Genomic DNA, 12275 nt, shown 5'->3' on the forward strand with positions numbered 1-12275 from the left:
GCAGGCTTTCTGTAAAGGGTCAGATAGCAGACATTTTTGACTTTGCAGGCCAGACAGTTTCTGTGGGAACTACTCAACTCTGCCTTCACATCCTGAAAGCAGCCACGGACAATACACATATGAATGGACGTGGCTGAGTTCCAATAAAACTTCACTTACAAAACCCAGTGGAAGCCACGTTTGCCTCTGACTTACAGCAGTGCTTGGTCCATAGTAAGATCCAGATAAGTGTTGCTAGTGCTCTTCTCATTACTGTGATTACCTATATCCCCGGCTCTGAATGCTCTTCCCCCTTGGCCCTCTGTCCATACTTGGCCGTCCTCAGCAGGTCCAGTCTGACCCCTTCTCCATGACTGAGTTCCAGGAGCTTTGGGGGACCCCCATATTCCTGTCTGGAGGGTCTCTGGCTCTGCCACCTTGACTTCTCTCCTTGTCTGCCAGCCTGTAGACTTCCACCCCACTCTCCACCACTGCCCCTGGCTCCAAGTCCCCATGTGATTTGACCTGATCTTATCATCTATTAACTCAAGAGCATTGAACACAGAAGTTTGAGAGAGCCCCTTTTTAACCCTAACACTTCTGTGATTCACATCTGGATTCTTTTTAAAGAGCTTCCATCTGTTGTCACTTTAGCTTTTGTCCTATCACTTCTGAGCAAGGGTCACAGCCTCCATTCTCCAGATGAGGAGACTGAGGCCCAGGAAGGGCTTGCCTGCCCACACTGCCTGGGCTCCTACTGGGCGCTCTTCCTAGCTCTCGGGAGGAAAGGGGTGCAGAGCAGGGCCTAGCAGTTTGGGGACCCCACACACTGCGCATGAGGCACCAGGTCTGTCACACCCGGGGCTGCATGTGATGGCACGGCCTGCTTCCTTCTGCAGTCAGCCTACGCTGTGTCGCTGCTGCGGGAGTGTGTCAAGCTGCGGCCCTCAGACCCCACCGTGCCCCTGATGGCTGCCAAGGTCTGCATCGGGTCCCTGCACTGGGTAAGTGATCTGCGGGGGCAGGCCCAGGTCCTGCAGCTTCCTGTGGGAGGATGGCAGCAGGTGGGCATTAGACAGAGGCATGCCCATCTTGCTGTGTATATGAAGGTAATATAAATGACAAAGTACAAAGAGAGCTGGATGGGTCAGCTGGATGGGAGGCATCCTGGAGGAGGAGGCCTTGGACTAGGCTTAGAGGTCTGGGAAGGGTCCACCCAGGCCAGTGGCAGGCACTTCTGTCACAGCTTGCTTTCCCCAGCCCCATGATAAGCAGGGAAACTTCTTGCTCCCCAAGTATTTTTGAGGAAACTGCTGTCATCTTGCACCCTAGAGGTGGGGCAGCCTGGGGATGTGGGTGGCACGTGGGTGCTGGCAGGAAGAAGACCTCCAGGCTGAGCAATGCAGCGGAGGGCAGGGGTGTGAGCTGGAGAGCTCGGAGAGGGGGCTGGCCAGCCCCGGCTCACAGCCCTCTGCCTTCCCGGGCTCCTGAGCAGGACCTCAGTCCACACTGGGAGGAAGCCCCCAGTGCCCACCTCCCTGGGGCGGGGTAGGGGTGGGGGTGGGGTGGGCATCGCGCTCCCGCTCCGAGGCTGCCAGCTCTGCGGTGGCTCTGGGTCCACCCAGCCATCAGCCGCTCTTGCCAGGAAGTCCTAAATTTAGGTATTCCCGCCGTGGAGGAGTTGTTTCCCTCAGCAGCATAATTACAGTAATTATGTGCATTCAGATTACATGGTAATAAAATTAGGATCAAATCAGTCCAAATTGAAATCAGATGAGTTAGGAGCAAAGTAATCAATGACAACATAAATAGAAAAGCCCAAAAGGAAACTTAAACATGCAGGCTTGTCATCAGAATCAAGGAGGAGGGTGAGTTGTTTAACCTCAGCTGAGGGCATGTTTGGGTTAAAGGGCTGATGTAAGCCTGGGTTTAAATTGGGCACCGTCTAGAAAGGGTCATGTTGGAGGCTTCTGGTGGCGTTCCCTGACTGAAACCTCACCTCTGCAGCTCCCTAAAGCCTCACTTACACCTGCCTTGCTCACTTAGAACATCACACTGTAATCATCCTTGTTCCTGAGGGCAGGAACCGTCTCTCTTCCATCTTGAAACCCAGCTGAGAGTTGATGCCTGGTGCGTACAGGGTGGAATACTACTTGCTGATGAGCACAGACACATGGCACTGGATTCTGCCTTCTACAGTACTTGTCTTCCCCGTTAGATGGGGAGCTTCTTCACTTGCCGTGTCTTGCACCCTGAGCTCCTCTCACCCACACAGAACCCTGTACGTAGTAGGCGTTCACTAATTCCTTACAGAATGGCACCTGCCCCAGCTGGCTGGGAGGGACGGGTGTGGGGGTCTGCATCTGGTTCAGTGGTTCTCCTTGGCTCCCTGGGTTGCTGCTGGGCCAAGAGCAGGCAGCTTGTTCTCCAAGGGGGCCAGGAGAGGGACGGCCTAGCATTTGCTGTTATCAAGGCTGGGAGCAGGAAGAATGGGTCTGACTGGCCTGACCTGTGGTGGCGCAGTGGATAAAGCGTTGACCTGGAAATGCTGAGGTCGCCGGTTCAAAACCCTGGGCTTGCCCGGTCATGGCACATATGGGAGTTGAAGCTTCCTGCTCCTTCCCCCTTCTCTCTCTCTCTCTCTCTCTCTCTCTCTTTCTCTCTCTCTCTCCTCTAAAATGAATAAATAAATAAAAATAATTAAAAAAAAAAAAAAAAAAAAAAAAAAAAAGAATGGGTCTGACTGTGGCACACAGGAGTGCTAGTACTTGGGACAAGACACGGATCCTGAAAGGTGTCTGATATCACATCTGTCCTGTGCTTGCATAGCTGTCCTGGCTCACCTCAGCCCCCAGCAGGCCTAGCCATTGCCCAGCCATGCCCTGTTAGCAGGGGACAGAAATCAAAGTGTGGACAATTTGGCCCAGGTTGCATGAAGGGAGGAGGCTGAAACTGGGACATTTGTGCTGGATGAAACCAGATTGGATGGCCCTGTGCCCAGAGGCGGAGAACCTGCTGTCCCTACGTCCTGTCCTTATGCCCAGAGCCAGTGTGGGACAGCCCAGGCTGGATCGGGGTCTGAGGGTGGGCAGGGAGGGGACCAGGCAGAGGGATGGTCACGTGCTGGGTGCTTTGGGCTTTGCAGCAGTGCAGGAACAGCTGGGGCAGCTATGGGGTCGGGGAGGCTAAGCCTGAAGCTCCTCTAGGTGATAGCCGTGTGTGCATGGCCAGCATCTTACCGGGTTCCCCAGCCAGTTATTTGGGGCAGGAAAAAAGGGAGATGTAAATATTTTTTTATATCCCTTCAAACATAGTTATTTAAGATTGATGTAATTTAAAAAGTTGAATGTTTTCTAGGCAGCTAGGAGATGAGGGTGTGTGTGCATCCTGTGTGTCACACCAGAAAGAGGAGAGGAGGTCACACAACAGAAAAGGAGGTCATGTTCCTCTTTGGAAGGGTCTGTGTTACTATCTCCGGACCTCTTCTCTAGAGAGGATAGGGTTCAAATCCCTGCCTACCCACTTAGTGCTGTGTGACTTTAGGGGAGTAATTCAGCCTCACTGTGCCTCCTCTGTAACCTGGAAACCTCAGAGCTGAGGAGTGTCCCTGCTGAGCACCCTGCAGGCACCTGGTAAATGGCAGCTCTCCCTGTGACAGCCTCTTCAAAAGAGCAGGCTCTCAGAAGAGAGGTGCTTTTGTGTGTTGCCTTTGTTTTTTCAGATTCGGGGATGGGCAGAGCCAGGAAGATGGATTAAGTATTTATGAAGCAGGGAAGAAAGAGGGCTGCTCTCCTGCCATTAGCTTGTGGGAATTAGGAAGTCATCCTGCTCCTCCCAGGAAGACGAAAGGACATTTTCAGTAGAGCAGATAACAACAGGTCCTGGGCTATGTGGGATGGGCTCAGGGAGAAACCAGAGGTGCTTTCTAAACACGCTCTGCAGGCTCAGAGGTGACCTCTGTCTAGGTCCCGGGATGGGAGGAGGGGGGGTGAAGATTCTGGGGGAGAGCCACTCTGCGATTAAGGAGGCGACGCTGGGCGTGGGTAGCAGCCTGCGTGTGAGCGCGGGGTAGCAGCCTGAGTGTGAGCGCGGGGTAGCAGCCTGAGTGTGAGCGCAGGGTGCAGCTGAGTGTGAGCGCAGGGTGGCAGCCTGAGTGTGAGCGCAGGGTGGCAGCCTGAGTGTGAGCGCAGGGTGCAGCCTGAGTGTGAGCGCAGGGTGGCAGCCTGAGTGTGAGCGCAGTGAGGCAGCCTGAGTGTGAGCGCAGGGTGCAGCCTGAGTGTGAGCGCAGGGTGCAGCCTGAGTGTGAGCGCAGGGTGGCAGCCTGAGTGTGAGCGCAGGGAGGCAGCCTGAGTGAGAGCGCAGGATGGCAGCCTGAGTGAGCGCAGGGTGGCAGCCTGAGTGTGAGCGCAGGGTGGCAGCCTGAGTGAGCGCAGGGTGGCAGCCTGAGTGTGAGCGCAGGGAGGCAGCCTGAGTGAGCGCAGGGTGGCAGCCTGAGTGAGCGCAGGGTGGCAGCCTGAGTGTGAGGGCAGGGTGCAGCCTGAGTGTGAGCGCAGGGAGGCAGCCTGAGTGAGCGCAGGGTGGCAGCCTGAGTGAGCGCAGGGTGGCAGCCTGAGTGTGAGGGCAGGGTGCAGCCTGAGTGTGAGAGCAGGGTGCAGCCTGAGTGTGAGCGCAGGGTGCAGCCTGAGTGTGAGCGCAGGGAAGCAGCCTGAGTGAGAGCGCGGGGTAGCAGCCTGAGTGTGAGCGCGGGGAAGCAGCCTGAGTGAGCTCAGGGTGCAGCCTGAGTGTGAGCGCAGGGTGCAGCCTGAGTGTGAGCGCAGGGAAGCAGCCTGAGTGTGAGCGCGGGGTAGCAGCCTGAGTGTGAGCGCGGGGAAGCAGCCTGAGTGAGCTCGGGGTGCAGCCTGAGTGTGAGCGCAGGGTGCAGCCTGAGTGTGAGCGCAGGGAGGCAGCCTGAGTGTGAGCGCAGGGTGGCAGCCTGAGTGAGCGCAGGGTGGCAGCCTGAGTGTGAGCGCAGGGTGGCAGCCTGAGTGTGAGCGCAGGGTGCAGCCTGAGTGTGAGCGCAGGGAAGCAGCCTGAGTGTGAGCGCGGGGTAGCAGCCTGAGTGTGAGCGCGGGGTGGCAGCCTGAGTGAGCGCGGGGTGGCAGCCTGAGTGTGAGCGCGGGGAGGCAGCCTGAGTGAGCGCGGGGAGGCAGCCTGAGTGAGCGCGGGGTGGCAGCCTGAGTGAGCGCGGGGTGGCAGCCTGAGTGTGAGGGCAGGGTGCAGCCTGAGTGTGAGCGCAGGGTGCAGCCTGAGTGTGAGCGCAGGGTGCAGCCTGAGTGTGAGCGCAGGGAAGCAGCCTGAGTGTGAGCGCGGGGTAGCAGCCTGAGTGTGAGCGCGGGGAAGCAGCCTGAGTGAGCTCAGGGTGCAGCCTGAGTGTGAGCGCAGGGTGCAGCCTGAGTGTGAGCGCAGGGTGCAGCCTGAGTGTGAGCGCAGGGAGGCAGCCTGAGTGTGAGCGCAGGGTGGCAGCCTGAGTGTGAGCGCAGGGTGGCAGCCTGAGTGTGAGCGCTGGGAGGCAGCCTGAGTGTGAGCGCAGGGTGCAGCCTGAGTGTGAGCGCAGGGTGGCAGCCTGAGTGTGAGCGCAGGGAGGCAGCCTGAGTGTGAGCGCAGGGTGGCAGCCTGAGTGTGAGCGCAGGGAGGCAGCCTGAGTGTGAGCGCAGGGTGGCAGCCTGAGTGTGAGCGCAGGGTGGCAGCCTGAGTGTGAGCGCAGGGTGCAGCCTGAGTGTGAGCGCAGGGAAGCAGCCTGAGTGTGAGCGCAGGGAGGCAGCCTGAGTGTGAGCGCAGGGAGGCAGCCTGAGTGAGCGCAGGGTGGCAGCCTGAGTGAGCGCAGGGTGGCAGCCTGAGTGTGAGCGCAGGGTGCAGCCTGAGTGTGAGCGCCGGGAGGCAGCCTGAGTGAGCTCAGGGTGCAGCCTGAGTGTGAGCGCAGGGTGCAGCCTGAGTGTGAGGGCAGGGTGCAGCCTGAGTGTGAGCGCAGGGTGCAGCCTGAGTGTGAGCGCAGGGTGCAGCCTGAGTGTGAGCGCGGGGAAGCAGCCTGAGTGTGAGCGCGGGGTAGCAGCCTGAGTGTGAGCGCGGGGAAGCAGCCTGAGTGAGCTCAGGGTGCAGCCTGAGTGTGAGCGCAGGGTGCAGCCTGAGTGTGAGCGCAGGGTGCAGCCTGAGTGTGAGCGCAGGGAAGCAGCCTGAGTGTGAGCGCGGGGTAGCAGCCTGAGTGTGAGCGCGGGGAAGCAGCCTGAGTGAGCGCAGGGTGCAGCCTGAGTGTGAGCGCAGGGAAGCAGCCTGAGTGTGAGCGCAGGGTAGCAGCCTGAGTGTGAGCGCAGGGAAGCAGCCTGAGTGAGCTCAGGGTGCAGCCTGAGTGTGAGCGCAGGGTGGCAGCCTGAGTGAGAGCGCAGGGTGGCAGCCTGAGTGAGCGCAGGGTGGCAGCCTGAGTGTGAGCGCAGGGTGGCAGCCTGAGTGAGCGCAGGGTGGCAGCCTGAGTGTGAGCGCAGGGAGGCAGCCTGAGTGAGCGCAGGGAGGCAGCCTGAGTGAGCGCAGGGTGGCAGCCTGAGTGAGCGCAGGGTGGCAGCCTGAGTGAGCGCAGGGTGGCAGCCTGAGTGTGAGGGCAGGGTGCAGCCTGAGTGTGAGCGCAGGGTGCAGCCTGAGTGTGAGCGCAGGGTGCAGCCTGAGTGTGAGCGCAGGGAAGCAGCCTGAGTGTGAGCGCAGGGAAGCAGCCTGAGTGTGAGCGCGGGGTAGCAGCCTGAGTGTGAGCGCGGGGAAGCAGCCTGAGTGAGCGCAGGGTGCAGCCTGAGTGTGAGCGCAGGGTGCAGCCTGAGTGTGAGCGCAGGGAAGCAGCCTGAGTGTGAGCGCGGGGTAGCAGCCTGAGTGTGAGCGCGGGGAGGCAGCCTGAGTGTGAGCGCGGGGAGGCAGCCTGAGTGTGAGCGCGGGGAGGCAGCCTGAGTGTGAGCGCGGGGTGGCAGCCTGAGTGTGAGCGCGGGGTGGCAGCCTGAGTGTGAGCGCGGGGTGCAGCCTGAGTGTGAGCGCAGGGTGGCAGCCTGAGTGTGAGCGCAGTGAGGCAGCCTGAGTGTGAGCGCAGGGTGCAGCCTGAGTGTGAGCGCAGGGTGCAGCCTGAGTGTGAGCGCAGGGTGGCAGCCTGAGTGTGAGCGCAGGGAGGCAGCCTGAGTGAGAGCGCAGGGTGGCAGCCTGAGTGAGCGCAGGGTGCAGCCTGAGTGTGAGCGCAGGGAGGCAGCCTGAGTGAGAGCGCAGGGTGGCAGCCTGAGTGAGCGCAGGGAGGCAGCCTGAGTGTGAGCGCAGGGTGGCAGCCTGAGTGAGCGCAGGGTGGCAGCCTGAGTGTGAGCGCAGGGTGGCAGCCTGAGTGTGAGCGCAGGGTGGCAGCCTGAGTGTGAGCGCAGGGTGGCAGCCTGAGTGTGAGCGCAGGGTGGCAGCCTGAGTGAGCGCAGGGTGGCAGCCTGAGTGTGAGCGCAGGGAGGCAGCCTGAGTGTGAGCGCAGGGTGGCAGCCTGAGTGTGAGCGCAGGGTGGCAGCCTGAGTGAGAGCGCAGGGTGCAGCCTGAGTGTGAGCGCAGGGTGCAGCCTGAGTGTGAGCGCAGGGAAGCAGCCTGAGTGTGAGCGCAGGGTAGCAGCCTGAGTGTGAGCGCAGGGAGGCAGCCTGAGTGAGCTCAGGGTGCAGCCTGAGTGTGAGCGCAGGGTGCAGCCTGAGTGTGAGCGCAGGGTGCAGCCTGAGTGTGAGCGCAGGGAAGCAGCCTGAGTGTGAGCGCAGGGTGGCAGCCTGAGTGTGAGCGCAGGGTGGCAGCCTGAGTGAGAGCGCAGGGTGCAGCCTGAGTGTGAGCGCAGGGAAGCAGCCTGAGTGTGAGCGCAGGGAAGCAGCCTGAGTGTGAGCGCAGGGAGGCAGCCTGAGTGAGCGCAGGGTGGCAGCCTGAGTGTGAGGGCAGGGTGCAGCCTGAGTGTGAGGGCAGGGTGCAGCCTGAGTGTGAGCGCAGGGTAGCAGCCTGAGTGTGAGCGCAGGGTGCAGCCTGAGTGTGAGCGCAGGGAAGCAGCCTGAGTGTGAGCGCGGGGTAGTAGCCTGAGTGTGAGCGCGGGGAAGCAGCCTGTGTGAGCTCAGGGTGCAGCCTGAGTGTGAGCGCAGGGTGCAGCCTGAGTGTGAGCGCAGGGAGGCAGCCTGAGTGTGAGCGCGGGGTAGCAGCCTGAGTTTGAGCGCGGGGAAGCAGCCTGAGTTTGAGCGCGGGGAAGCAGCCTGAGTGAGCGCAGGGTGCAGCCTGAGTGTGAGCGCAGGGTGCAGCCTGAGTGTGAGCGCAGGGTGCAGCCTGAGTGTGAGCGCAGGGAAGCAGCCTGAGTGTGAGCGCGGGGTAGCAGCCTGAGTGTGAGCGCAGGGTAGCAGCCTGAGTGAGCTCAGGGTGCAGCCTGAGTGTGAGCGCAGGGAAGCAGCCTGAGTGTGAGCGCAGGGTAGCAGCCTGAGTGTGAGCGCAGGGAAGCAGCCTGAGTGAGCTCAGGGTGCAGCCTGAGTGTGAGCGCAGGGTGGCAGCCTGAGTGTGAGCGCAGGGTGGCAGCCTGAGTGTGAGCGCAGGGTGCAGCCTGAGTGTGAGCGCAGGGTGCAGCCTGAGTGTGAGCGCAGGGAAGCAGCCTGAGTGTGAGCGCAGGGAAGCAGCCTGAGTGTGAGCGCAGGGTAGCAGCCTGAGTGTGAGCGCAGGGAAGCAGCCTGAGTGAGCTCAGGGTGCAGCCTGAGTGTGAGCGCAGGGTGCAGCCTGAGTGTGAGCGCAGGGTAGCAGCCTGAGTGTGAGCGCAGGGTGCAGCCTGAGTGTGAGCGCAGGGTGCAGCCTGAGTGTGAGCGCAGGGAGGCAGCCTGAGTGTGAGCGCAGGGTGGCAGCCTGAGTGTGAGCGCAGGGTGGCAGCCTGAGTGTGAGCGCAGGGAGGCAGCCTGAGTGTGAGCGCAGGGTGCAGCCTGAGTGTGAGCGCAGGGTGGCAGCCTGAGTGTGAGCGCAGGGTGGCAGCCTGAGTGTGAGCGCAGGGTGGCAGCCTGAGTGTGAGCGCAGGGAGGCAGCCTGAGTGTGAGCGCAGGGTGGCAGCCTGAGTGTGAGCGCGGGGTGGCAGCCTGAGTGTGAGCGCAGGGTGCAGCCTGAGTGTGAGCGCAGGGAAGCAGCCTGAGTGTGAGCGCAGGGAGGCAGCCTGAGTGTGAGCGCAGGGAGGCAGCCTGAGTGAGCGCAGGGTGGCAGCCTGAGTGAGCGCAGGGTGGCAGCCTGAGTGTGAGCGCAGGGTGCAGCCTGAGTGTGAGCGCAGGGAGGCAGCCTGAGTGAGCTCAGGGTGCAGCCTGAGTGTGAGCGCAGGGTGCAGCCTGAGTGTGAGGGCAGGGTGCAGCCTGAGTGAGCGCAGGGTGCAGCCTGAGTGTGAGCGCAGGGTGCAGCCTGAGTGTGAGCGCGGGGAAGCAGCCTGAGTGTGAGCGCGGGGTTGCAGCCTGAGTGTGAGCGCGGGGAAGCAGCCTGAGTGAGCTCAGGGTGCAGCCTGAGTGTGAGCGCAGGGTGCAGCCTGAGTGTGAGCGCAGGGTGCAGCCTGAGTGTGAGCGCAGGGAAGCAGCCTGAGTGTGAGCGCGGGGTAGCAGCCTGAGTGTGAGCGCGGGGAAGCAGCCTGAGTGAGCGCAGGGTGCAGCCTGAGTGTGAGCGCAGGGAGGCAGCCTGAGTGTGAGCGCAGGGTACAGCTGAGTGTGAGCGCAGGGAAGCAGCCTGAGTGAGCTCAGGGTGCAGCCTGAGTGTGAGCGCAGGGTGGCAGCCTGAGTGAGAGCGCAGGGTGGCAGCCTGAGTGAGCGCAGGGTGGCAGCCTGAGTGTGAGCGCAGGGTGGCAGCCTGAGTGAGCGCAGGGTGGCAGCCTGAGTGTGAGCGCAGGGAGGCAGCCTGAGTGAGCGCAGGGAGGCAGCCTGAGTGAGCGCAGGGTGGCAGCCTGAGTGAGCGCAGGGTGGCAGCCTGAGTGAGCGCAGGGTGGCAGCCTGAGTGTGAGGGCAGGGTGCAGCCTGAGTGTGAGCGCAGGGTGCAGCCTGAGTGTGAGCGCAGGGTGCAGCCTGAGTGTGAGCGCAGGGAAGCAGCCTGAGTGTGAGCGCAGGGTAGCAGCCTGAGTGTGAGCGCGGGGTAGCAGCCTGAGTGTGAGCGCGGGGTAGCAGCCTGAGTGTGAGCGCAGGGTGCAGCCTGAGTGTGAGCGCAGGGAAGCAGCCTGAGTGTGAGCGCGGGGTAGCAGCCTGAGTGTGAGCGCGGGGAGGCAGCCTGAGTGTGAGCGCGGGGAGGCAGCCTGAGTGTGAGCGCGGGGAGGCAGCCTGAGTGTGAGCGCGGGGAGGCAGCCTGAGTGTGAGCGCGGGGTGGCAGCCTGAGTGTGAGCGCGGGGTGGCAGCCTGAGTGTGAGCGCGGGGTGCAGCCTGAGTGTGAGCGCAGGGTGGCAGCCTGAGTGTGAGCGCAGTGAGGCAGCCTGAGTGTGAGCGCAGGGTGCAACCTGAGTGTGAGCGCAGGGTGCAGCCTGAGTGTGAGCGCAGGGTGGCAGCCTGAGTGTGAGCGCAGGGAGGCAGCCTGAGTGAGAGCGCAGGGTGGCAGCCTGAGTGAGCGCAGGGTGCAGCCTGAGTGTGAGCGCAGGGAGGCAGCCTGAGTGAGAGCGCAGGGTGGCAGCCTGAGTGAGCGCAGGGAGGCAGCCTGAGTGTGAGCGCAGGGTGGCAGCCTGAGTGAGCGCAGGGTGGCAGCCTGAGTGTGAGCGCAGGGTGGCAGCCTGAGTGTGTGCGCGGGGTGGCAGCCTGAGTGTGAGCGCAGGGTGGCAGCCTGAGTGTGAGCGCAGGGTGGCAGCCTGAGTGAGCGCAGGGTGGCAGCCTGAGTGTGAGCGCAGGGTGGCAGCCTGAGTGTGAGCGCAGGGTGGCAGCCTGAGTGTGAGCGCAGGGTGGCAGCCTGAGTGAGAGCGCAGGGTGCAGCCTGAGTGTGAGCGCAGGGTGCAGCCTGAGTGTGAGCGCAGGGAAGCAGCCTGAGTGTGAGCGCAGGGAGGCAGCCTGAGTGTGAGCGCAGGGAGGCAGCCTGAGTGAGCTCAGGGTGCAGCCTGAGTGTGAGCGCAGGGTGCAGCCTGAGTGTGAGCGCAGGGTGCAGCCTGAGTGTGAGCGCAGGGAAGCAGCCTGAGTGTGAGCGCAGGGTGGCAGCCTGAGTGTGAGCGCAGGGTGGCAGCCTGAGTGAGAGCGCAGGGTGCAGCCTGAGTGTGAGCGCAGGGAAGCAGCCTGAGTGTGAGCGCAGGGAAGCAGCCTGAGTGTGAGCGCAGGGAGGCAGCCTGAGTGAGCGCAGGGTGGCAGCCTGAGTGTGAGGGCAGGGTGCAGCCTGAGTGTGAGGGCAGGGTGCAGCCTGAGTGTGAGCGCAGGGTAGCAGCCTGAGTGTGAGCGCAGGGTGCAGCCTGAGTGTGAGCGCAGGGAAGCAGCCTGAGTGTGAGCGCGGGGTAGTAGCCTGAGTGTGAGCGCAGGGAAGCAGCCTGTGTGAGCTCAGGGTGCAGCCTGAGTGTGAGCGCAGGGTGCAGCCTGAGTGTGAGCGCAGGGTGGCAGCCTGAGTGTGAGCGCAGGGAGGCAGCCTGAGTGTGAGCGCGGGGTAGCAGCCTGAGTTTGAGCGCGGGGAAGCAGCCTGAGTTTGAGCGCGGGGAAGCAGCCTGAGTGAGCTCAGGGTGCAGCCTGAGTGTGAGCGCAGGGTGCAGCCTGAGTGTGAGCGCAGGGTGCAGCCTGAGTGTGAGCGCAGGGAAGCAGCCTGAGTGTGAGCGCGGGGTAGCAGCCTGAGTGTGAGCGCAGGGAAGCAGCCTGAGTGAGCTCAGGGTGCAGCCTGAGTGTGAGCGCAGGGAAGCAGCCTGAGTGTGAGCGCAGGGTAGCAGCCTGAGTGTGAGCGCAGGGAAGCAGCCTGAGTGAGCTCAGGGTGCAGCCTGAGTGTGAGCGCAGGGTGGCAGCCTGAGTGTGAGCGCAGGGTGGCAGCCTGAGTGTGAGCGCAGGGTGCAGCCTGAGTGTGAGCGCAGGGTGCAGCCTGAGTGTGAGCGCAGGGAAGCAGCCTGAGTGTGAGCGCAGGGAAGCAGCCTGAGTGTGAGCGCAGGGTAGCAGCCTGAGTGTGAGCGCAGGGAAGCAGCCTGAGTGAGCTCAGGGTGCAGCCTGAGTGTGAGCGCAGGGTGCAGCCTGAGTGTGAGCGCAGGGTAGCAGCCTGAGTGTGAGCGCAGGGTGCAGCCTGAGTGTGAGCGCAGGGAAGCAGCCTGAGTGTGAGCGCAGGGTAGCAGCCTGAGTGTGAGCGCAGGGTGGCAGCCT

At 62.6% G+C, this 12275-nt stretch overlaps 1 protein-coding gene across 2 annotated transcripts in view; it reads left to right on the forward strand.

Moving 5' to 3' along the window:
* TTC7A (tetratricopeptide repeat domain 7A) overlaps positions 1-12275 on the forward strand; it is a 133905-nt gene that overhangs the window by 65406 nt on the left and 56224 nt on the right. For both annotated transcript variants that reach the window (XM_066267061.1, XM_066267062.1), the window contains exon 11: positions 879-983. In XM_066267061.1, coding sequence (XP_066123158.1) covers positions 879-983 — 105 coding nt within the window. The remainder of the gene's footprint in view (positions 1-878; positions 984-12275) is intronic.

Source organism: Saccopteryx bilineata, chromosome 3 (genome assembly GCF_036850765.1).
Source record: "Saccopteryx bilineata isolate mSacBil1 chromosome 3, mSacBil1_pri_phased_curated, whole genome shotgun sequence".
Lineage (NCBI taxonomy): Eukaryota > Metazoa > Chordata > Mammalia > Chiroptera > Emballonuridae > Saccopteryx > Saccopteryx bilineata.